The 25875-nt window shown below is 50.6% G+C and overlaps 1 protein-coding gene across 1 annotated transcript; it reads right to left on the reverse strand.

The window, feature by feature from the left end:
• Window positions 1-1069: 1069 nt before the first annotated feature.
• Window positions 1070-24222, reverse strand: Slc8b1 (solute carrier family 8 member B1). The gene is made up of 15 exons (XM_051161602.1): window positions 24085-24222; window positions 16361-16513; window positions 16218-16270; window positions 15141-15199; window positions 14917-15021; window positions 14666-14833; window positions 13911-14018; window positions 11995-12054; window positions 11686-11816; window positions 10333-10474; window positions 8334-8455; window positions 4468-4621; window positions 3916-3996; window positions 3285-3352; window positions 1070-1318 (listed from the first exon to the last, which is right to left on the reverse strand). Exons 1-15 carry the CDS (start codon window positions 24220-24222, stop codon window positions 1121-1123), a joined length of 1740 nt encoding a protein of 579 aa, XP_051017559.1. The 3' UTR covers window positions 1070-1120.
• Window positions 24223-25875: the final 1653 nt, after the last annotated feature.

The following is a 25875-nucleotide window of genomic DNA, read 5'->3' on the forward strand; positions in this document are numbered from 1 at the left end:
TTCAGCTGAGTGGGGACCGGCAGCTCTGTGTCACAGCCTAGCTGGGGTAGCTCTGGGACCACGCTTTTCCCAATGAGGCAAAGGCACTCTGCGGGGATAGTGGCCAGCCCCTTCCTCCTTGCTTCCCCTCCCCCACCCCAGCCTTACTCCACGCCATGCAGACAATCATTTTGTATGGGTCAGGAGCCACGTTGGAAGGTTTTATATGATTTGTTACCTAGAAACCCACTGTGCCCAGATTTCTGGTGTCAATAAAGAGACTCTGCTTTGTAGCCACGCCTGCAGCCTTTGACTTCCAGCTCATCAGTGGGTGAGCCACCGACCCCACCCAACCTTACAGTCATGCATGGGCCTCTTCTGGTACACTTGCTTGAAATAGCTTGTCTTTTATTCTTTGAAGGGAAAAGGGAAAAAAGCCAAATCTCCTAGTTACGGCTGAAGGCAGTCAGGGAATGACTGGCATTTTTAAAAGGCTGGTCACACCCTTGCAAGGAGCCCCTGGGGAGGAGCACACCTCCTGGCTCCCCTTGAGGTAGGCGCAGGGCCCAGGCTGGCTCCTGTTCTGTAGATTGGGGAACCGAAGTCCTGAACACAAAGTTCTAGAAGAGCCTAGATCCACAGTCCAATGTGGAAGCCAGTCACTGAGCAGGGCAGGGCCCAGGCTGTTCGGAGCCACCTGGCTCAGTACTGTGTTTTACTGTTAACTTGACCTATTTCCCTTGGTTGTACCGACCCAGAGGCCAAGAAACCTATGTGGTGTCCACGAGCTGACTCTGCTCAGCCAGCACTACACTGTGGGACTCAGCTGAGCCTGCGAGGAAGGCACAGGGCTGCCCAAAGCCCAGCAGTGATGGGGGCTGACAGGACACCCTCCCCACAACCTCTGCAGTCACTCAAACTCCCATCGTTTCCACCTGCCATTGTCCCCAGCAAAGCCAGCCGCCAGATCCCCGCACTAAAGCTATTGGGGGCCAGCAGTTAGGACCTTCTGACCCCCACGGCTTTACCCTAGCAGTGATCGGCCACCGTTCTGGGAGCTACAATGGGAACTACAGAGGGTCTCCTCTCAGGAGGCTAGGGGAATGGCTCCGAAGCCACCAGGCCAAGCAGCTTCAGTCAGTCAGACCTTCTTCAAGTGAATCACCCCAAATTCCGTGAGCAGGACCACAACAAGGAAGCTGAGGTAGAAGAGAAGCAGGCAGAAGCCATAGGCCTTGCTGAGTCGGAAACACTGAAGTGGGACAGAGACCAGAGAGAAGACCAGGCTGAGGCCCAGGGCGCTGGCCAGCACCCACACCAGCAGTCCATCTGGCTCCAGCTGTGGGGAAAACAGAGGTGGTTCAGTGCCCATCATGGGAACCGCCTGGGCCAATGGGCACCATACCAGGGGGACGAGAGCGTTATTATGGGGTCCTTGGCACACAGCTATGGGGTCTGCCATGTGGGATAGCAAGGCTCTGTTTTGTAGATGGAAACTTCCAGACTCCAAAAGCAGAAGGGACCTTACCTAGCAGCTTTCACTTCGGCCAGCTTCGGCTTTTCTTCCTGGCTCCCTGTGCTGGCACGACGGGCATGCATTCCCACACCCTGTTTTAGGGGCGCTGGGGATTCAAACCCAGGGCTTTGTGCACACTAAGCAAACATCCTGCTAACTGAGCCACACCCTTAGTCACCCAATGGCCTTTTGGATACAGGACCTTGCTCTGTAGCTTAGTCTGGCTTTGAACTTGGGGGTAATCCTCCTGCCTCAGTCTTCCCAGTACTGGGATAACAAGTGTACACCACATCCATTTCTGGCTGCATACTGCTACATACTGGCTTCTGTGTAGCCAAGGAGATGTTCCTACATCAACACACTGGGTGGGTGTGGGCAGGATGCAGGAGGTGAGAGGACACATCTTTCAAGCCCAGAAACGGCAGCTGTGTGACTATGTGCTTGTGTTTAGAACTTGCTGTCTCTCAGGCCCTTCTATACCCCCACTGAAACTACAGGTGGCCCCAGGTGCACTTCCCAGCACTTACACTGGGGGTGCAGGGTTTGTTTGCTTTGTGCAAAAGCTTCTGTAGAATGTCACCTAGGCATCCTGTCACCTAGCCATCCTCCTCTGAGGTCCACAGGCCTGTACAGGTTGCCTGGCCCTGCTTTCTGCAGTTTATCAGCCTTTGAAGGGAGTTTCTAGGCAGAACCCTTGTACAACACACATTGGTCCCAAAGAATCTTGGTTAAAATGTAGATTCTGGGCCAGGCAGTGGTGGGGCACGCCTTTAATTCCAGCACTTGGGAGGCAGAGGCAGGCGGATTTCTATGAGTTCGAGGCCAGCCTGATCTACAAAGCAAGTCCAGAACAGTCAAGGCTACAAAGAGAAACCCTGTCTTGGGGGGAAAAATATAGATTCTAGTCTGAGAGTGTTAGCCTGGCACATATGAAGCCTTGCCCTGCATAAGCAGGACATGGTGGCTCACACAGGTCTCACGCATCACTCAGGAGATGGAGGCCTTCCTTAGCTACATAACAAGTTCAAGGCCAGACTGTATCGAGGAGGGAGGGTGGCCAGGGAGATAGCTCAGTGGGTAAAAAACGCTTGCTGCACAAACATGAGACCCTGGGTTTGGATCCCCTGACATGCCTGTGACCTTAACACTAGAGAGGTAGAGACAGGGGGATTGCTGTAGGGGCTGGCTGGTCACCAGCCTAACCCACAATCACTGCACCCCAGGTTCAGTGAGTGCCCTGGCTGGGAGGACTAAGAGGGTCACAGGAGGCCACTCAATGTCTGCCTTCAGCTTCTGTGTATGCACAGGTGTGTATAACTGTATATACATGTGCATACACAGACGGGGCTAGGAGTGCAGTGATGGCGTAATGCATGCTTAGCATGTGTGAGCCATAGGTTCGAATCCCCAGGCCTCCACAAATTCCAGACTCCATGAACCCCGGGCTATTCTGTGTGTTTGAGAGCCCTTCCTCAGCACGCTGGGCCCCGCCTCTCTTCTCCCAGCTCCTCCCTGTGGATCTGACTTCCAGCTCTGGCCCTCACCCCAGAAGCCAGGGTGTGTCATCACTCCATCTCACTGGCAAAGCCCAGAGATGCCCTGCTCCCTCATTTACAGAGCAAAAGACTTCAGATGTGGGCCCAGGACCAGAGCCTCAGGCCACTGCCCACACCCTACAGGCTGTATCTTAGTAGCTTTGCTTGCATGGGAACTCCTTTGAACTCTTACACAAAATATTCTCAAGACATTCTGTAATCACGTTAGCCACCCCTCGAGGCAGCTGGCTCACCTTCACTTCCACAGCATGATTCCGGGCGATCTGTAGCAGGCATCCCAGCCCTACACCCACCAGGATGTCTGCAGCAGGTTCAGGAAGCTTACTGGAGCCCTTGCCCAACCTCGCAGCCCTACCTCACAGTGGCTCAATCCCAGCCCTGGGCTCACAGGCCCCTCAGCACGTGGCCTTCTTGACTGTGCCCCCCACCTCCTACCACTGCCCCAGTGCTAACACCTCTTAATACCTCTAATAAAATGGTTGTCAAGAGCCCAGTTTGCCCTCAGCCCATAAGAGTCAAATGGGGTGTCAGAAATGCCTGACCTATGAGCACTCAGCAGATGGGGAAACTGAAGCTAAGTGACTACACCCTTGTGCCACACAGAAGCTGAGGATGGGGCAGGCTAAGGGATAAGGTCACTCCTATGGATCACTCCAGGTTGCTTTCTTTATACTAACCTGAGATGGTTCGGTTGTCACAGGCATCCATCCTACAAGGCTGGAATCTCAATTCCCCCATCTACAGATCCAAAAGTGAAGCCACAGGTCCCCCGGCCAGTCCCAAGGGTGGGGCTGAGCCCACCTGTGCCTGACTCTCAGGGTGGACACACCACACCAGGGCTCCGAGAAGCCTCACAAAGGATACTGAAAATGATGCCACCAAAGCAGGCGGAGAATGCCATCCGAGGGTAGCCTTGGCGGGCCAGGGTGAAATCTGAGAAGACATCTGTACAGAAGGATTGGCTGTGAGGGGCAGGGTCCTGTTTACATAGCCAGTGAGTCAACAAACACTGACAAAGGCCCTCTGCGGGAACCAGAATCTTCTAAGACACCCTTGACTCTAATCCTGGTTAGCCACTCTTTCTCACTGGGAGCCCCTTAGGGGTGTTGCACCACACTCTACTAGCTCTCACAGCACCATTGTGTGCTTTAGGTAACACACTCAAAGAGCTGAGCTGAGAACAGCTCTGTTCTGGATTCCCAGCTCCATACTAGAATGTTCCTATTCAATCTGTAACCTGCTCAACCATGGTGGTTTAGTGACACCCCCCCCCCCCCACCGCCAGTGATAGGCACTCACAAATGACAGTGGACACCCTATTGGTGCGGAGGGCACACATCCTGGATGTCTTTTCTAGATATGACTGTGGCTAGGGAAGGGAAGAGCCACCCCGGAGCCCAAGTCACCCCAAGTCACCTCCAATGCTGTTTCCCCAGGCCAGGAGGGTGAGTCCTAGGACAGTGTTGCTCACACGGAAAACGACGCCCAGGGACCGCAAGATGTTCACTACCTCGGTGGCAGCTGCATTGATCCACAGGGCGCTGGTCAGGAAGCCCAGAAATGCAAAGAGCTGCGGAGGGAATGAAGGGTCCTGATAGGTCCAGCAGGACACAGCCACAGGTCCCTATCTGTATACTGAATGGCTGAGCCGTGACCCAGTGGCAGAGTGTTTGGCAGGCAGTACTCAAGACTTACAGTGAGTTAATCAGTGCTTGTTATGCAGTAAGTAGTCAATAAAAGAATAGCTTAGTGCTGTTAGGTCCTTTCTAAGATTTTTATTCTATTTATTTATTTATTCAAATATGTATCCATGTGCTTGATTTGGACAGAGGGTCTCACAAAGCACAGACTGGCTTCGAAGTCCCTACATAGCTGAGGATGGCCTTGAACATCTGGCCCTCTTGCCTGCGCTCCCAAGGGCTGGGATGAAAGGCACACACCACCACAATGGGCTTCCCACATTTTTTGAATATTTACTTTGTGGGGGTAGGTGGGTGCCGCAGTGAAAATATGGAGGTCAGGGGACAGCTTTCAAGAGTCAGTTCTCTCTGTCCACCAAGTGGCTTCTGACCGTTTGGCAAGCACTTTAACTCACTGAGCCATCTTGCCAGCCCTAATTTTTCCCCATAAATAACTACTTAAAAGAGAAAGACTTGAGTCAGGCAGTTGTGGTAATTTGGGAGGCAGGGACATATGAATTCTGTGAGTTCAAGGACAGCCAAGGCTGCATAGTGAGACTGTCTCAGAAGAAAAAAAAAAATTTTTTTTTTAAATGAAAAATTTGGCCGGGCATGGTGGTACACGCCTTTAATCCCAGCACTGGGGAGGCAGAGGCAGACGGATCTCTGTGAGTTCGAGGCTAGCCTGGTCTACAAGTGAGTCCAAACAGCCAAGGCTACAGAGAAATCTTGTCTCAGAACAAAACAAAACAAAATTAAAACTAAAAAACTTGGGGCCTAGGACAGCTCAGTTGGTGAAGCACTCACCTAGCAGGCACAAAGCCCCCGGTTTGAGTCCCAGCACCACCTATTCTTAGCACTTGGGAAGTAGAGGCAGGAAGATCAAAAACCTACATAGCAAGCTTGAGGCTAGCCTGGGCTACAAGAGATCTTATCTCAAAATACTGAAATAAGTTGGGTTTAAAGTTCTGGAGGAAACAGATCTCTGGACAAACAACCTAAACATCATGCAGAGAGACCTGGAGGCTAGGAAGAGCAAAAAGACAATTAATTGCCTGACACCGAGACTGTGGACATCAAGGCGAACAGCTGCTCTCTCGGGCAACAGCCTCGAGTTCCTCAGAAAGCAAACCACGCGGTCACCACAACCCAGTGACTCCACTCCCAGCAAAGTGCACAAGGAAATGAAGACACTTCTGCACCAGGCTTTTTTTAGTTTGTTTGTTTTTTTGTTTTCCTTAGAGACAGGGTTTCTCTGTGTAGCCTTGGCTGTCCTGGACTCGCTTTGTAGACCAGGCTGGCCTCGAACTCACAGCGATCCACCTGCCTCTGCCTCCCAAGTGCTGGAATTAAAGGCGTGCACCACCACCACCTGGCACAGCACCAGGCTTTTATCCAAATGTTTACAATGTTTTTTTCATTAGTAAGTATTAAAAGTAAAAGAGTTGGGCTGGAGAAATAGCTCAGCAGTTAAGAGCACTGGCTGCTCTTCCGGAGGTCCTGAGTTCAATTCCCAGTCAATCACATGGTGGCTCACAACCATCAATAATGTGATCTGATGCCCATTTCTGCCTGCAGGTGTACACGCAGGTAGAACACTGTATACATAATAATAAATAAATAAGTATTTTTTTAAAAAAGTAAAAGTTAAACATATATTCTTATATTTTTAACAGCTTGATAGGCAAAGCAGAGGGCATGGTGTCACTGAAGAATGGCTGTAGCAGTGGTGGTGGGACCCACACAGATGAAGGGGACTGAGTTTGAGGGATGCTTGCCTGGCAGGAGCAAGGCCCTGGGTGCCATCCCAGACTAGCCTTCATTAGAAAAGGAAGGAGCCGGGATGACCTGTGAAGACATGACTGCCACTGAAAGACACCGGGCACAAATGCCTCAATGTCCAGAATGCAGATGGGCTGCGGTGGGCACTACCGAGGGGTCAAGTTCAAGTCCACCTTGCATAGCAAGACCCTCAAAGGGGCTGGGGAATACAGCTTAGGACCACAAAGGAGGGCGGAGGGAGGGGAAGGGGTGGAGGATGGGTGAAGGAACTGGATGTCAAGCCTGAAGACCCGCATTCAATCCTCCAAGCCCACCAGATAAAAGGAGAAGCCAGTGTGGTGGGGCCCACGCCTTTAATCCCAGCACTCGGGAGGCAGAGGAAGGCAGATCGCTGTGAGTTCGAGGCCAGCCTGGTCTACAAACGTGAGTCCAGGACAGCCAAGGCTACACAGAGAGACCCTGTCTCAAAAAACAAAAACAAAAACAAAACAAACAAACAAAACCCCACAAAACAAAACAAAAGATAGAAGGAGAAAGCTGACTTCCATAGGTTGTCTCTCACCTCCACAAACACACCATGGCTCATATGTGTGCATACAACACACATAAGTGTAATAAAAAAATTTTTTTAAAGAAGCGGAAGAAGAAAGATCCATAACAGGCAAATCTAGAGAGAGAGAGAAGTTGCAGGGGGGCCAGTAAGGCAGCTGCTACCAGGCGCACTGTTCTGGAGGGGGGAGGCGGTCCCAACACTGACCAGTAGTGGTCACACCACTCTGAATGTGACAAAGCCGTTAGCACTGGGGGGCAGCTCAGCAGAGCACTGTCCTACTGTGCTTGAGCTCTGAGTCCCATCCTCAGCACTGGGAAGCACAACCACAACTGATGTGGGTCACACACCTGATCCCACCGCTGGGGACTGGAGGCACGGGGATCGTGAGTTCAAGGTTATTCTGGGCTACGTAAGGCTTTGTGCAAAAAAAACAACAACAAACAGGGGCTGGAAGAGTTGGCATGAAGCTAAGAGGACTTGCTGTTTTGTTTTGCTTTTAAGATTTATTTATTTAAGATTTTATTTATTTATTATTATGTATACAGTGCTCTGCCTGCATGTACACCTGCAGGCCAGAAGAGGACACTAGATCTCAGTATAGATGGTTGTGAGCCACCATGTGGTTGCTGGGAATTGAACTCAGGACCTCTGGAAGAGCAGTTAATGCTCTTAACCTCTGAGCCATCTCTCCAGCCCTAGATTTATTTATTTTTATGAATATGAGTGCTCTGCTTGCATGTACACCTGCTCATCAGAAGAGGCATCAGATCACATTATAGATGGTTTTGAGCCACCTTGTGGTTGCTGGGAATTGAATTCTGGAAGAGCAGGTAGTGCTCGTAACCTCTGAGCCATCTCTCCAGCCCCACTAGCTGTTCTTGCAGGGGGTCTGGATCAGTTTCTGGCACCCACATTGGAGTGACCCAATAACCACAGGTAACACCTGTTCCAGGGAATCCAGCACCCTCTTCTGGTTTCTTAGGGTACCAGGCATGCACATGGCACACAGACACACATGCAAGCCAAACACTCTTGCACATAAAATAAACAAACAAAACCCAGAAAATAATGGAACAAACAAAAATAAAAAACAAACAAAAAAGTACGTGAGTAATATCTCAATAAAATAAGCCCATTCCGATCAAAGTAAAAAGAAACCCAAACAGGAAAATGGTTTGGGGTTCAGCTCCCCTGTAGGGTATACTTTGTTATTCCTCTAACCACCCCAGAAACACACCCAGGCCACCCCATCACCCTTCAATTCTTACCCAGTGCAGTCTAGGGGGTTCACTGTTAGATGTGGCAAAGAAGGTCACTGAAGCCAGGCCTGTGCCCACGATCACCACCACAGCCCAGACAGGAAAGAGGCCTCCGATCTCATAGATGCCATCTGTGGGGCAAGAAAGGGGGCTGGGATCCCCAGCTTTCGCTCCTCGCTTCCTCCCAACAGTCCCCACAGTGACACGGGAGCTTTGAGTAAGTTCAGAAGATCAAGGTCAGCCTCAGCTATGCAGAGAGTGGAAGGTTGCCTGGGGTACACGAAACACTGCCTCAAAATGCCAGAAGTGGGTGCAGGGGTGGGTGGGTGGAGTGGGGAGGGGCGGGCAGCATGTTGAGGAAGCAGTTGAGTCTGTAGACAGTGTGTGCCCAGCATGCATGAAGCCTGGGTTCCTCCTCCAATATCCAGTATCACACAAACCAGGCATGATGGTGCACGCCTGTCATCTTAGCACTTGGGAGATGGAGGCAGAAAGATGAGGAGTTTATGGTCATCTTCTGCTGTGTAGTGAGTTCAAAACCAGCCTGGGCTACAAACTGAGACTATATAAAGTAAAAAAAAAAAAAAAAAAGAGAGAGAGAGAGCTGCACAGGCATGTTCACATTTAGCTGTGTGCAGTCCTGGGCTCCATCCTAGAGAACGCCTCAGTGACTGTGAGGTAGGCTCCAGACTTGCCCTGGTGGGGAGGCAGGGCCCTAACTCCCCCAGGGACAGAGGCTACAAGGAACCAGGCTCCCAGGTACCCCCATCTCCATTCCCCCTGCCCCCTCCCCAACATCCTCCCATAAACTGGGGCACACAACTGTGGTTCTGGCTTCACCCTGGCATGAAAATCACGTGATGCTCACTCATGCCTCTGCCCTCAGACTCCCACCACACCGCACCGACCTTGCGTTGAGGGGAGAGTCAGCTGAAGGCAGAGAAAGGAACAGTGTGAGTGAGTTACCTCAGGAATAAACTGGTGAAACTGAAAAGTGCCTGGTGAGTCTGCGTGGTCCAGGCAGAACAAGGCAGAAATGAAACTGCCATTTCAGGACCGATGGGGAATGCCAGTGTGGTGGGGACCAGCAAGGCACTCTGAGGACAATGGAGGGCTCTGGCCAGGTTTTCCTTCAAGACCTTGGCCCATTCTGTTTTGTTTTGTTTTGTTTTGTTTTAAATACAGGGTCTCACTGTATTGTTTTGGCTTTCCTAGAACTCGCTTTGTAGACCAAGCTGGCCACGGATTCAGAAATCTGCCTGCTTCTGCCTCCCCACTGCTTCGGTTGATTAAAGGAGTTTGATACCATGCCCAGCCTTGTTCAATAATTTAAAAATTTTTTTCAGCCAGGCATAGTGATGTACGCCTTTAATCCCAGCACTTGGGAAGCAGAGGCAGGCAGATCACTGTAAGTTTGAGGCCAGCCTGGTCTACAAAGTGAGTCTAGAACAGCCAAGGCTACACAGAGAAACCTTCTGTCTCAGAAAAAAAAATTTTTTTTCACTGTTTTTTTTTTTTTTTTTTTTTTGAAATGTGCATTGGTATGTCTATGTGAGAGTGTCAGAACCCCTGAAACTGCAGTTATAGGGAGGTGTAAGCTGACATGTGGGTGCTAGGGATTGAACCCAGGTCCCCTGAAAGAGCAGCCAGTGCTCTTAACTACTGAGTCATCTCTCCAGCCCCCAATTTTTAAATTAAATTTAATTTTTTTTAGTTGTAGTAGAACTGGACATAGCAGCCAGCACCTCAGTGGGTAGGCAAGTGCTCCATCTGAGCCCTGCCCACCACCACCCCCCATCCTTCCTCAGTCTTGGTTGGAGACAAGCAGATGGGCCACCGTTTACAGCTCCACCTGCAGGCGGCAGGACTGGACCACTGATAGGAAGTCCCTTGGATAATAAGCATGCCCTGCACTCTGGTCTGATGAGACCCCGGAGGAGGAGGAGGAGGAGGAGGAGAGGAAGGAGGAAGAAGAAGAGGAGGAAGGCAGTGGCCGAGGGGTACTCACAGACCCCCGACTGCAGGGTCAGGACCAGGACCAGGGGGCTGATGACCAGCTGCAGACAGTTGAGTGGCCGCTTCCAATTCCGATCATCCTTGTCCGGGTCCACAACAGGCACCGTGAGCAGCAGTAAGAACTCCACAGGCAACTGGAGGAATGGGAAGGTGGCAGCTGGAGTCGGGGTTCAGCAGAAGCTCCCCAACTCTGGAGAGCTCATGCTCTCTGTTGCCGCAGAGCACCCACAAGCAGGCCCAGCTCCATGCCTGCATGCACACTGGCCCCATCTCTGTTTCCACCTCCTCAGTGCCAAGATTAGAGGCGTGCCCTGGACACCTCATTCGTGCAGTGTGGGGATTGGGATCCAGGCAAGCTATGTCCTCGCCCCATAGTCCCCAGTTTGTACTAAGGAAAATAGGGTTCCAATGACGTCATAGCCACAGGGGTACAAACAGTTCATTCTTTATTCCTGAGACTAATCAAGGCCTAAACTCTACTCAGGCCACTGGTGGGTTTCCTGGTCCAGGGCAGACACTTTTCTTACTCTATAGATGGTAGATAGCCCTGGGTCAGGTCACCAGCCAAGGCTGAGGACTCAGTTTCCCCACTGTGTCCCAGGCTGGCTATTAAAAGGGTATTTTGCGCCTTTAATCCCAGTACTTGGGAGGCAGAGGCAGGTGGATTGCTGTGAGTTCAAGGCCAGCCTGGTCTACAAAAGCAAGTCCAGGACAGCCAGGACTGTTACATAGAGAACCCCTGTCTCAAAAAACCTTTTTTAAAAAAGGCATTTCAGGCTGGAGAAATGGCTTAGCGGTTAAGAGCACTGTCTGCTCTTCGAGAGGTCCTGAGTTCAATTTCCAGCAACCACATGATGGCTCACAACCATCTATAATGGGATCTGATGCCCTCTTCTGGTGAGCAGGAGTACATGCAGAATGAGCATTCATCTACATAAAATAAATAAAAAATTTTAAAGGGCATTTCAGTAGACTCCAGCTGAAAGGCCACAGTGGCCAGGTGTGGTGGTGTATACCTTTAACTTCAAGACTCCAGTGGCACAGGCACGTGGATCTCTGTGAGTTCAAGGTCAGCTTGGTCTACATAGTGAGTTCTAGGGCCACACCATAAGACCTTGTCTCAAAAACAAAACAAAAGCTGGGTGGTGGCGGCGCATGCCTTTAATCCCAGCACTTGGGAGGCAGAGGCAGGCAGATCTCTGTGAGTTCAAGAAGGCCAGCCTGGTCTATAAAGAAAGTCCAGGACAGCCAGGGCTCTGTTAGAGAAACCCTGTCTCGAAAACAAAACAAAACAAAAGCCCACACTGTAACACAGTCACAAGGCCTGGCTCCTGGGCCCTCTTACCTTGGCCACCTTCAGGATCCTGCAGGACACTGACTGGGTCCTCCACTTCCTGTAGTCCAAGGGATTCAGGGCTTGGATCAAGATCTCAGCAGTGGTCTCCTGACCCAGCAACAGAGGCCGGTATTCATCTCCTGTATGTAGCAGGCAAGGTGGGTGTGGCTGTGTGTGGCTCACCCAGCAAGGCCCATTCTCCTTGTGTCCTGTCTCCCCTGCCCTCCCAGTCCAGCAAAAGGCCCCTGAACTGAGCATCAGCTGAGCCCAGGGAAGGTGGGTCCCCTGATGTCCTTATCCCACGGGCCCAGGCCTCACCATAGTCATAACTGTTGGTATTAGAAGACACCCGGTCATCCTCGGAATCAGACAGCATCTCTGTGGGAAACAGGAGCAGAGCGGGCTTGGTTAACATACCCCATGAATCCCAGAACCCTCCAGAACCATGCTGGGTCAGGGGGGTCACCTCGGGGGACAGGGAGGAGTTAATACGCCAGTGCCCAGGCGGTCCCCTCCTCCATCCATCCCTTCGTCTTTATCCCCCTCCATCCTTGGCAGGGTTTCACATAGCCCAGGCTGACCTTGAACTTCTTCCAGCCTTCATCACCCTAGTGCTGGGATAACAGGCGCGCATCACCTTGTCTACTTCATACAGAACTGGCAAGGGAACCAGGGCCCTGTCCGTGCCAGCCATACCCTCTGAGTCCTTTACTTTAGCTTTCTTAGCAATGGCTCTACACACTCAGAAATCCCTACATTGTGGGACCATGACACATCGGTGGCAATACCGAACAAGACGGAACAGGTGGATCAGTGCCTGATGGCTACACTGGCTCTCTCTCTTTTTTTTTCTTTTTCTTGCTATGTATTCCAGGCTATCTTAGAAATATATATATATTATTAAATATACACATATATTATTAAACATATATATTATTATATATATATATTATTAAATATATATCTACTTATATACAAAAGCACCTATGTGGAAGTCAGAGGACAATTAACAAGAGTTGTTTTTCTTCTTCCAATATGAGGATCCTGAGGTTCAAACTCAGGTCATCAGGCTTGGTGGCAAGCATCTTTGCTTGCTGAGCCTTCTTGCTGCCCCTAGCCCGGAACTTTTGAGTCTCCTGTTTTTACATCCCATGTGCTGGGTTACAGGTGTGTGCCAGCACACCCAACAGATAACTACAGTGCTTTTTGTTTTGTCTAGAACGTTCCTCTAACATTCCAGCTCTCATTAGGCCTGGAACCTGGGAAGAGCAGGCTCGGAGGAAAGTGCTCCCTTCCCCCATCCCTCACTAGATGGGGGTGGGGGGCCAGGTCCGATCTTCTTTCTGCCTCCCTCAGAATCACTCGTTTCTTCCCATCCTGACTTGCTTAGCTTCCATGTATCTGCAGACACAGCAGAGGGCCAGGTTCTGAATTCTAACAGCTTGCTTAGCGGAGAAGTGGGAAAATCCCGGCAGGCTTCCTGTAGGAGGGCCCTCAGCCCCTGCTGTATGCCAGAAATGAGACCGTGCTGCCCTCTGCAGGTTCACAGCTACAGAATGGCTTGCCGGTTCCCAGGTGTGGCCTTTGGGGTCTGGGTCTGTGCCTGTGGCTGGGATACTGGTTCTGCCCTGCTCCAGCAACTTGGTCTTTGGAGGATTTGATTTCTCTCTGGGTCTGTTTCCTTCCTGGGAGAGGAGTGAAGTAAGAGTCCCCATACAAAAGAAGTGTCACCAAGGGGATGGAATCAAATAATATGCCTGGTGTGTCATAAACACTTGACTCCTGTGTGCTACTTGTATCTGTGTGTCGTGTGGGCATTTGTGAATGCATTTTTGAGTGCATGTGTGCATGCGTGTACCTTCTGTGGACCTTATTTTGTGTGCTGTGTATCTGTGAGTATTTTGTATGCGTCATGTACACATGTGCACGTATGGTGGGCGCGGTGCACTTGTGTGTATATGTGTGTACCTGTGCTCTGTACATGCACCTATCTGGTTGGTTCATATGGATTCTTCCCAAGGACAGAGGTGCACTCAACTTGTCCTAGTGAGGCCTATTTTGGTAATGCGTGGAGACCTGTGACCCTTGACCAGAAGGGTCTACAGCTCACCAGCATAAACCAGAGCATGGGTGTGGCCTGGGCCACAGGAGACACACTGGCCTTGGGAAACTCAAGGCAGCAGGGAGGCACAGAGGCACCCAGTCCCCTCTCCCCGTTTGTGGAGGTTCCTCACCTGGTGTCTCGGGCATGGAGTGGACCAGAGAGCTGTTCCGCTGCCGTTGGTAGACCCAAGTGCAAAAGATAACTGTGACCACATAGAACACATAGAGGCCCAGGTAAACTGCAGACAGAAGGACAGATGTCACCAGGTGGCATCCAGGCTGCAGCCGTCAGCCCAGCACAGTCCTAGTGGGTGAGTGGCCATCTTTGTGGCTGTACCTTTTTCTCGCTATTCTAGGCCCACCTTTCCTGCCTCCATGCCTTGAAACCCCTCCACCAGAGCAGGAAGCACGGGTGGACATTAACTCTTTACACCACCATGGAGGAAAAGAGGGCAGCAGGCAAGTCTTGAGATGTGGTCCCCGATATCCCCCTGCTGGGCTACCCTGTCTCTAGCCTATTCCCTTGGATGGCTAGAATGCATGCCAGGTGGCCCCAGCTTGCCAGGCTCCCATTTACCCACCCCTACCTTCTTGCCAGGGAAACGGGGGAGTAAACAGCCCCCCTCTGTGGCTGGTCCCTGGGCTGCGTGTCCCTTCCTGGCTTCCCTGACTCACCTATTGGTCCCTCTTAGTCATCATGGACCAATTTTGCTGTGAGGCCCCTGGGGCCGAGATCACACCTGAAAGTCACTAAGGTTCCACCCTCCTTTTGTTTTGTCACTTGCTGGCTTGAATAGCAGTTGTCCCTTTGAATCAAATCAACCTCTCTGTCCCCAGATATTTCCTGGAATGTGTCCTGGAGTGCCCCCCTCCCCCCAGTGCTCACCCAGTGCCCATGCCAGCGTGACCCTGCCAAGGTAGAGTGCAGTAAAGGTCAGGAACACAGCCACCATATAGAAAGCGATGTCCCTGAGGAAGGGTCTGGAGGCAGCCATGAATGGATGCAGGATGGTGATGCCTCCCGCCACCACGGTGGTGACCAACACCCCTGCGCCTAAAAGACAGCAGACCAGAGCTCAGGAGCCGGCACCCTGGGTGATCCCCAACACCTCCATACTCCAATGGGGCTGTGCTCACCAAACAGCGCCCCGATGGCCAGGCCGGCAGTGCGTGGGTCTGAGAAAGCCACTAGGGCGCTGAAGATATCAGGGGCACCATTCCCAAAGGCCAGGAAGGTGACACCATGGGGAAGTATGTCAAGGGGGTTCCATGCAGATCACTTCCTGGCCCTGCAGCCACGTCCCCCTGTGCCCCTGCCACCTAGGACTACCCATCCTTACAGGGAACTGGATAAAAGGATACTGCCACGTTGTGGGAAAGTTTAAGACTGGTAGAGATGGCTGACAGGTTAGGGCAGAAACTAGAGGAGGAAAAAGGCAGCTGTCGGGGTCTGCAGGGAGGGGACTCAGCCAGGAAAGGGCTTGCCTTGTACACATGAGGATCTGAGTTCAATCCCGGGGACCCGTGTGAAAAAGCTGGATGTGGTAGCATGTCTTTGTAATCCCTAGTGCTGGGGAGGTAGGGGTCCCCTGGCCAGCCAGTCTAGCTCACTCGGCGAGCCCAGGCCAGTGAGAGAGCCTGTCTTGAGAAACAGAATGCTTAGCATCCTTAAAAACAACACCTGGCTGGGCGTGGTGGCGCACGCCTTTAATCCCGGCACTCAGGACACAGAAGCAGGCTGATCTCTGGGTTTTTGTTGTTGTTGCTCCAAGACAGAGTTTCTCTGTGTAACCATGGCTGCCCTGGACTCACTTTGTAGACCAGGGTGGCCTGGAACTCACAGTGATCTGCCTGCATCTGCCTCTTGAGTGTTGGGATTAAAGGCATGAGCCACCACGCCCAGCTCAGGTGAATCTCCGAGTTTGAGGCTAGTCTACAGAGTGAGCTCCAGGCCAGCAGTGGTTACACAGAAAAACCAAACCAAAGGGGGCTGGAGAGATGGCTCAGAGTTTAAGAGCACTGAGTGCTCCTCCAGAGGTCCTGAGTTCAATTTCCAGCCACCACATGGTGGCTCACAACCATCTATAATGAGATCTGATGCTCTCTTCCGGCCTGTAGGGGTACACACAGGCAGAGCACTGTATACATAATAAATAAATAAATAAATCTTTAAAAAAAAGAAAGAAAGAAAGAAAGAAAAACAAAACAAACAAAACAAAAAGAGCAACACCTGAGACTGATCTTTGGTCTCCATAAACACATGCATTCGCATGTGCATACACATGCGTGCGAACCTTTCACCAAGCACGGCCAGCAATGAGCATGCTTACAGTGACTGGCTCCTCCCCCACCATTTCCCAAAACCAGGTCACTGGATTTCAGCTCCCAGGATTGCATTTTCCCAACTCTAAGCTGGACACAAGCCCAGCCACACTCACAACTTGGCTGCGGTGACTCCCAGGATCAGAAAGAGATAAAGCAGCCAGAAAACCTGGGGGGAGGGGAGGGACCAGAAAAAAGAGACAGTTAAGTCTCTCCAGAGACACATGCCCACAACTAGATCTCCAAAGCACTGACTCACATAGAGGGTTATGGCCAGAGGGAGGAGGTTGGGTGGAAAGCGGCAGAAGATGCCCTCGAGGTAGTCCAGGTATCCCCCGTCACTGTGGCAGTCGGGATTCATCCTGACGAAGTTGCAGCGGTCAGAAGTGTTCAGGCCACACACGGCGCGACACTGCGCAAAGGGAGGGCAGGGGATGTGGGTGATGGAGCCACGGAGGGAGACCAGATTGGACCCGTCTCAGCACTTGAACATGTCCTCCCTTCAGCCTGTCCCTAACTCCCGTCAACCCAAAGGTTTCCACTGGACGTCTTTTGTTTTAAATAATAAAACTTGTGGGCCTGCAAGATGTCTCAATGGGTAAAGGTGCTTGCTGAGCACCAAGCCTGACGGCCTGAATTTGATCGCCAGGTCCCGAGTGATGAAATGACTCTATAAGTTGTCCTCTGGCGTCCACATTCATGCTCCCTTTCCACATACACATAAAATAAACAGATAAATAAATGTAAATGAATGTAACAACTTAGCACTGTAATTCACGAATACGTGTTTGTTTCAAAATAAAATAATATGGGCTGGAGAGATGGCTCCGTGATTAAGAGCACACACTGCTCTTGCAGAGGGCTCCAGTTAGGTTCCCAGCCCCTACATCTGGCGACAGATGTGATGCCTCTGGCCCACGAGGGCACCTGTATCATGTGCACAAACCCAAACATACACACATAATTAGAAATAATAAAGACAGCCGGCCCTGGTGGCCCACGCCTTTAATTCCAACACTCAGGAAGGCAGAGACAGGTGTATCTCTGTGAGTTCAAGGCCAGCCTGGTCTACAAAGCGAGTCTAGGACAGCCAAGGCTAAACAGAGAAACCCTGTCTCGAAAAACAAAACAAACAAACAAAAATTATAAAGATATATGCTTAAGGCTGGATGTGGCGTGCTGGCTCACCCCTGTAATCCCAGCACTCAGGAAGGCAGAGGCAGGCAGATTGCTGTGAGTTTAAGGCCAGCCTGGCCTATAAATTAAGTCCAGAACAGCCACAGAGAAACCCTGTCTCAAAAACAAACAAACAAAAACAAACCAAAAAAAAGCTTTAAGAACCATACATGCGTGCGCGCGCATACACACACACACACACACACACACACACACACACACACTCCACTAGCTCTCTTGTTCCCTGCCCCACCCATTTTCTCACTCTTCCTCCAATCCCACTGTTGCCAGTCTAAAGCATACACATCCTTGAGTTTTTCCCCTTTTCCTCTTTGTTAGCACTGTCACTCATTTTGTTCTACAGAAATCAGGATATCCAGACCTTGCTTCTTCGGTTTGCTTTATCTATTACTAATCAAGGTCACAAGCGAGTAACATCAATAAAGACAAAACATGAGCCTAGTGTGGTGGTTAATCCCAGCACTTGGGAGGCAGAGGCAGGTAGATCTCTGTGAGTTCGAGGCCAGCCTGGTCTACAAAGCGAGTCCAGGACAGTCAAGGCTGTCCACCTGCCTCTCTGCTTCCCAAGTGCTGGCATCATAGAGGCACGTGTGGGATTCCAGGACCAGGCAAGCCACTGTCCATGCCTCCGTCCCCTATGTCACTGTAGTCTTTCAGACAACGGCAGCACTCTGAAGCGCTGTGATACTCAGAGGTGTCCCTCAGAGAGTGACTCACTCGGCCCACAGAACTTCCTCCCACATGACTCCCCCTGCACTGTCAGAATAGTTCACCAGGGTAAAGCCCTAGAAGTGAAAGTGCTGAGTGGTATGCTGCGTGACTGGGCTACAGAAGCTGCAGCAGCGGGGGACCGGAAGATCAGGTGTGCTGGATGCCATTATAGGAACAGAGGAGGATAAGGACACAGGGCTGGGCGGTGGTGGTGCATGCCTTTAATCCCAGCAACTCGTACTCAGGAGGCAGAGGCAGGCGGATCTCTGTGAGTTCAAGGCCAGCCTGGTCTACAAGTCCAGGACAGTCAAGGCTACACAGAGAGACCCTGTTTCAAAAAACAAAACAAAAAAAGAAAGAAAGAAGACAGAGAGCAGGGCTGCTGGCGGCCACTGTGACCCCAGGAGGCCCACCCAAGCGGAGGGTCCGGAGTAGACTACCACCCCTCCTTGTCACCCATGGAATACTGGGAGAATTTAGAGGGTGGGCCATAGAGTCTTATGTAGCACATGTTGGCCTGGAGCAGCGTTGGGGATGGATGACCTTACATTTCTTATCCTCCTGCCTCCATCTCCCTCAGACTTGGTATTCCAGGCATAGTTTATGCAATGGGGTGTGTGGGTGGGTGTGTCCCAGGGCCTTGTGTACCTGCGATAGCACTTTACAAGCAGTTCATAGTCTGAAAGCACCCCACTGTGGACTCACAGACTTGGTCACACCTCACCTCCTAGCATGTCAACAATGGGTCTGCCACACTGGTGAGACATCACCTTCCTTGGACACAAAAGGCCTGGGAAATTGCTCAGTGGATTTTACTTCAAGAGTGAGAAACTGAGGCACGGAGAGGGGAGGGGACACCTTACCCAGCTATGGTTAAATGTGTGTCACCCAGCTCTGCCTGACAACGGCCAGCACAGTGGCCCTTCTTGCTCAGTCTTTACTTCTGTTCTCTCCTCTCCATCCTTAGGGTCAGCCTGGGGACAGACATACACACACACACACACACACACACACACACACACACACACACACACGACATGATGATACGGAGGGAGGCATACACTCCCACTGTCTCAGTGACAACAGAATGAGTCAGTGATGCAAGCCCTCTGATGGTGGCCTCCTGTCACCTGGCCTGACTAAGGAATACCCTTCTCTTCCCAAGGCCCAGCACTCGCCCAGCCTGCTCTCACTCAGTCTGCAGTAGAGGGTGGCACTACTCTGGGTCTGGCCTAAGGGACAGGCCACCTCCCCAGAGCCCTGCCACCTTCTTCCCTGAGGCTCCACTTCGGCCCAGGAGAACTCAGAGAACACTGGGCTTAGGGGTCCAGCATGGGCAGCCAATTCCATGCCTGGGAACCACACGGACCACAGAAATGCTAAACCCACAGGGCCACTTGGAATTCTGGGAAGTCGCATGGCCTTCTGAAAGACACCCAAGTTCTAAAGCAAAAACAACCCCCCTCCCCGTCTCACAGAACTTAGTGGGCGAGACAAGAAGCAAACCGGATGTGGCCTAGGATCACAGAATCTCCCTCTAGCCAGTAGGGCTATTGTGAAGGACAATGAAAGAAAATGGAGCAGTAAGGAGCCCTGAGTGTCCTGCCGTGAGCTGTGCTAAAGGGCTTGCTGTCTCTGAACTCAGTTTTCTGCATTCAAAGTGCCCTGACCGGGCTGGGGATACAGCCCAGTGGTACCATGATTGCCATGCAGGCATGATGTCATGCATTGTCGTGTCCCTAAGCCTAAAAATAATTACAACAGTAATAACAACAGGCAGAGCAGGTGTAAGGGAGAGCAAGTGGTGTCCCTGAGTCTTCGCACAGGACCCTCTTCATAACCAAAGCTTGGATGCTCAAGTCTTACAAGGGTTCATCTTGTAACATGACACTGTAGTTGCGCAAAACTCACAGCTCACCTCGTCACCGAACAACACAGTGTAAATGCTAACATAAATGATTGTTATACTATGCTTTATGTTAAGGAAAAGCCACGTGTCCAATACATATCAAATATTTTTTTTCTTCTTTCTTTTTTTTTCATATCAAATATTAATATACAATTGCTGTGAGCCCTTAGATGTTTGAGCCACAGATTTGAAAGGCCAGTTCTGTATATTGATTTTTGTCATTCTCAGTTGACTGCATTCTGGAATTAATCCTGAAATGAATAATATACGACTTAAATGTTAATTATTACTTTCAGTGGTAATGGTATCTGATTAACTCTTTCAAATAGTTATTTTCTATTTAGCAAAAAATCTGTTGGCAATTATAGTGGAAAATATATCAGTCATAAGGTGGGAGTGAGTTCTATTTCACAAGGCACTATCATCACTGGGCCTGGATCATCTTGTTGTGGGAGTCTGATCTGTGTTGGATGTTTAATAGCATCTCCGAACCCTGTATATTTAATATCATTTAGCACCAAAAAAAAAAAAACCAAAACTCTGGTGATGGGGGGTGGGAGCTTGAGATAGGGTTTCTCTATGTAGCCCTGGCTGTTCTAGAACACAGCCTGCAGACCAGGCCAGCCTTGGAACTCAGAAAGCTACCTCCCTGGGTCTCCCAAGTACTCGGATTAAAGGCATGTACCACCATGCCCAGCAACCACCAAAATTTTAATAGATGATAGTAAGTGTCCCATAACAGAAACACTTCTAGTAACAAACCACTCACTGCTCTATAGTCAGGACTTAGATTAGATGTGGAAGTGGGAGGGAGTAGCAATGAGGAAGTTTATGGTGAATAAATTATGCTACAGAATAGGCATATATTATATTACAATTTTAAGGTTATAGAATAGGTATATATTGACATTGTGTCTTGCCTGAAGTACTTTTTAAAACTTGCCACAAGTGTGTCAAATTTGAGCCCTTCAGCTTTATTAAATGCTGCATAATGAATAATTTTCTTATAAAAGTTTTATAAATTTAATTTCTAACTCACTCAAAACAGTTGATTTATCATTGGAGATATGGCTGTGTAGCAAGTATTTATTGAAAAATAAAAATAAATTATTTTAATATTGAAAACAAAAAACAAAAAACCAAAGTGCCCTGACCACTGTCACTTTGGTGCCATTTGTGCCTACATGCTCCACTACCCTCCCTCTGAGGTCCATGGGGGGGTTGTCAGGGCCATTATGACTCCAGAAAGAGGCTTTATGCTCAGCCAGCAGCAGTCAGGAAAGTCCCAAGCTTTTATGTGCTAAACTGTCCCCAAAGTGCCAGCCCAGGCACCTGCAAAGACACAGACAGACAGACAGACAGACAGACCTGAATAGACACAGACAGAGATACAACACACACACACACACACACACACACACACACACACACACACACACACAAAACAATAAAAAAGAAGCTACTACAATGGCTTGAAATTCCTTGACTAGAGACCTCAAACTGAACCTCCCTCCTCTGGTGGAGTCTTCCTCTTACACAGCATGCCAGCCACAGTTGTTTATGAAAACATCACCCTGCCCCTGCCCCAGAACCTCCGCACCTACTATGCAGGCCTCAATGAAAACAGCATCACAGCACGCCTTTAATCCCAGCCATCGTGAAGCAGAGGCAGGCAGATCTCAGTTCTCTGAGTTCAAGGCCAGCCTGGTCTACAAAGAGATTTGCTGAGAAGAAAGAAAAGAAAACCCCCCCTCTCAGAGGCCTTCCCTGATGGCCTGAGGCAAGGCAGCTGGCCTTCCCATCTCTCACCACACCCGAATTCTTTTTTACTTTGTTATTCTACAACTTTATTTCTAGGCCTGTTTCCAGAGCAGTGATACCCACGGGGGGGGGGGGGGGGGGGGGGGGGGGGGGGGGGTGTCCATAAATTCTCCAATTTTGCACACTGCAGGGGCCCAATAAACATTAGGTACCCTGCTAGGCTAGGCATGGTGGCACACTTTAGTCTCAGTACTCAGGAGGCAAAGTTCCAGGCTAGCCTGTCTCCATACTGAGACCCTGTCTAAAATACAAACACACACACACACACACACACACACACACACACACACACACACACAGTAGTTAGGCACGTACCACATACCAGCATGGCAGCTCATGTCTGTAATCCCAATACTCAGGAAACTGAGACAGGAGCATTAAACATTGAACTGAGTTTAAGGTCAGCCTGGGCTACAGTGTGAGTTCCTTCATTTAAAAAAAGAAAAGGAGTGCTGGGTGTGGTGGATGGCTGTGGGTTCAAGGCCAGCCTGATCTACAAAGCGAGTCCAGGACAGCCAAGGCTACACAGAGAGACCCTGTCTCAAAAAACCAAAAAGAAAAAAAGAAAGAAAAGGAAAGAAGGGAGGCTGACAAGAGCACATGCTGAGGGTGGTGCCCTCAGCCTCCTAGCACAGGGTCAAGCCTCCAGCACAGAAGCTGTTTAAGGAGTCCTGTCCAAGGGACAGGACAATATGCTAAAAAGGGAAGTTCGGTTTGTCACAAGGGTGCCACCGGGCCACTTCACTCACAGCCAACTTCACAGCCTTGACCCTCCACTCAGAGTCACAGAAGTAGCAGCCCATGTGCCCATGTTATAGGCCTAGTAACTGTGAACTGCCCAAGCGGCTATAAAATGGCCTTAACTGCCCAGCTGCCTTCTCAGAGGGTGGGGTGAAGACACCACTGACAGTAAACTTGGCGTAGGTGTCAAGCCTCCCAGCACAGGTGGCTCGAGTGTGTGATTTCTGACACAGAGAATACAGGTGCCAGGACACGCATGGCTCAGTGGGAAGGATTGCGTGCCCAACATGCTTGGAGCCCTGAGTTCTACCCACATATCTATATAAAGTAACCAAGCATGGCCGCACACACCTGGAAGCCCAGCTCTCAGGAGGCGAAGGCTAGAGGCTCCTCCTCTATGCACTGAGTTTGAGCCAGCCTGGGAAACATGAAACCCTGTCTTCAACAAAGAGAAGAAAGGGCCGGGTAGGGGCTGCTCAGTGGTTAGAGCTGCTCATTCCGAAAGCATGAGAGGACAGGACGTACGTAAATGCTTCCGTATGCTCATGCACATGTGTTCACATGCACCCACCACATGTAAGCCTCCACAAATGCAGCATGCATGTATACACGTATATATCACGCTAACCCCCGCCCCACATACACACGGCAAAAGGTAAAAAAGAAAAGGTACGAGCAGCCCCTGCCTCATGATCCACTGTGGCCTCTACTCTCCCATTGTCCCTGTAGCTGTCCGGCTGCCTTTGTCAAAACCTGGTGCCCACCACTCCTCCCGCGGAGACCCCCAATCAAATCTTTGTTCATGGCCTTGAACTCAGAGATCTGCCTGCCTCTGCCTCCCAAGTGCTGGGATTAAAGGCGTGCGCCACCACGCCTGGCTCATAAATCAGATTTTGACATTCCTCTGCTCAAAACCCTGCTCTGGCTCCCAATTGACCTTTTTTTTTTTTTTTTTTTTTTTAAATATGAGGGCTTTATCTGCAGAAGAGGGCATCAGATCACATTAGAGATGGTTGTGAGCCCCAATGTGGTTGCTGGGAATTGAACTCAGGACCTCTGGAAGAGCACGTGGTGCTCTTAACCACTGAGCCATCTCCTCTCCAGCTCCCACAAGGCCTTTTTTAATTAGGCCACCATTACCTCTCCACCCACCTGGCTTAACTTTATACACAGTTGGTGAGCCCTTCTGGCCTCTTTGCTGTCAGGAAGTACCCTAAGCCTAAGCCTGCCTCGACGCCTTTACATTCGTTCCCCAGCCTTTATTTACTCCAGATGTCTGTCTCTAAATGTGGCTTCCTCCTTCCCTTCAAAGCCTGGCTCCAAGGTGAGGGCATTCACAGAACAAGTCTGTCACAGAGCTTGGAGCACTCACATTTACCCAACACAGTGTTACTGTCTACAGAACTCACTGCTCTCTGAGGTCTGACTTATCTGTCTGACTTATCTGTCTGACTTATCTGTCTGACTTATCTGACTGAGCTCACGTGGATCTCAGGTTCCAGCACCCTCAGTGCTAACACATAGCCTGTGTGTAGTAATTAGCCGGCAATAGGCCAGAGACACCCCACCCAACCCACCTTCCCGCCCTGTACGGGGGTACTCACGTCTGCCATGGCAGTCTGGTTGACAGCTCCAGGCGAAAACTGGATGCGCTCATGGGCTTTTGTGGATGCCGCCTCCAGTATCAGAGACACACAGAGGACGCCAGGCACCCAGCGCAGATCCAGCCCTCTGCCTGCCATTGGCCCCTAGGGGCCTGACCAGCGCCCGCTGCTCACTTCAGCTTCCAAGGGCTGGCCACTCCAGTGCCTGCAGGGTAGGGTAAGGAGGGGCATTATCACTGCAGGCCCCAGGAGGAGGAGGAGGAGCCCAGAGACCTTTTTCGGGTACCAGGCCTGCCGGAGGCTTAGGGAGCATGCCAGACAGCTGAATGAGATCAGTATGAGAGGTAAGCAGCCCCACGAACAAGGAACTCCTTTTTGGGCATCAGGATGGTCCCGTCCCGGTGCCCCCCACCTCCATGTAGTCCAGGTGAGGTGAGCACTCTTATCATTGGGCTATATCTCCAGCCTTGGCGATTTTTTAGGTCAATTCTTGGTTTTGGGGTTGGTTGGTTGGTTGGGGGGGGGGGCGTTGGTGGTTTTTTGTTGTTGTTGTTGTTTTGTTTTGTTTTTTTTTGGTTTGTTTGAGATAGGACAGCCTGGAATTCACTACGTAGCCCAGGCTACCCTTGAGCTGGTAACAATCTTCTTGCTTCCAGGCTGGAAGTGTTGGGATTATAGATTTGAACCACGGCCTGCTTCTAGCCCTCTTCCTGCTCCCCCCTTCACGCCCCCCCCCCACAGGGTTTCTCTGTATAACCGTGGCAGTCCTAGACTCACTTGGTAGACCAGGCTGGCCTCAAACTCACAGCCATCCACCTGCCTCTGCCTCCCTAGAGCTGCGATTAAAGATGTGCGCCACCACGGCCCTCTTCCTGCTTTTTATTTTGAGGCAGGATCTCCCAAGTTTGCCAGGCTGACCTTGAGCTCATTATACCTTTCACCTCAGTCTCTTCAGTAGCAGAGATTTCAGATGTGCACCAACCACTGGCTCCCAGCCTAAAAATACATACTTTTGAGGTGGACTTGCCGTGACCACCAGGCCAAGACCCAGAGGGGTACCCCATTACACCTCACAACCTGATATTGTGTCTTTCCATGTCTTGCAGTGCGCCCGCCCAGCACATTACGCCAAGAATCTCATCTGGTGCCTACATGGGGAAACTGAGGCACGTCGAGGTGAGGTGATGTGCCATACCATATTGCCCTCTCTGAGGGTTCAGAGGGCTGAGGATAAAAGTTCAGCAGGCCACCCAAAGTCATGTGGCAAGGAAGAGAGCCACAAAGCCAACAGTTCTAACATGGGGAAATTGAGGCCCAGGGGGAAGTGGGTTGCTCAAAGCCACCTAAACTGCCTGGGACCGGTCAAGCCGGGTGGAGCTATAGTATAACCCACTTCCCTTCAGCCACATGGTAAGAGTTTCTTTTTTCTTTTTCTTTTTTTTTTTTTTTTTTTTTTCCAAGCAGAAAACTGGCTCAAAGTCTTAGGCAAGATGCCTCACATGTTTTGTGCATTTTATTTTTGCAATCAGGGAAGCAAAGGCCGTCTTTTTTTTTTTTTTTTTTTTTGAGGGGTGTGATTCGTTGCACAAGTGTTTCTCGATCCCATCCCCACCAGGCACCAGGAAAGAGGACAAGAAGAGACCCCGGAGGAGAGGAAGGAACCCAGCCACTTCCTCACCTGTTGACAGGAAATCAGTCTCTTCCCTCCTTGTTCCAGCTACTCCTCTTGGCACGGGCGTGGGGTGGAAAAACACACGGCCTTTTGGTTCTGTCTCCGTTTTTTCTAGGTGG

The sequence above is a fragment of the Acomys russatus genome, chromosome 19, assembly GCF_903995435.1.
Source record: "Acomys russatus chromosome 19, mAcoRus1.1, whole genome shotgun sequence".
In the NCBI taxonomy this organism is placed as follows: domain Eukaryota; kingdom Metazoa; phylum Chordata; class Mammalia; order Rodentia; family Muridae; genus Acomys; species Acomys russatus.

Bases quoted from the DNA above. Each gene is read 5' to 3' on its own strand.
- Slc8b1 (XM_051161602.1), bottom strand. From the start codon at position 24,222: ATGGCAGGCAGAGGGCTGGATCTGCGCTGGGTGCCTGGCGTCCTCTGT. The intron at 16,271-16,360 runs GTGAGTCAGTGC...CCCTCCCCCCAG, and splicing joins CTCTGGCCATAACCCTCTAT to GTTTTCTGGCTGCTTTATCT. The intron at 10,475-11,685 runs GTAAGAGGGCCC...CCATTCCTCCAG, and splicing joins GGATCCTGAAGGTGGCCAAG to TTGCCTGTGGAGTTCTTACT.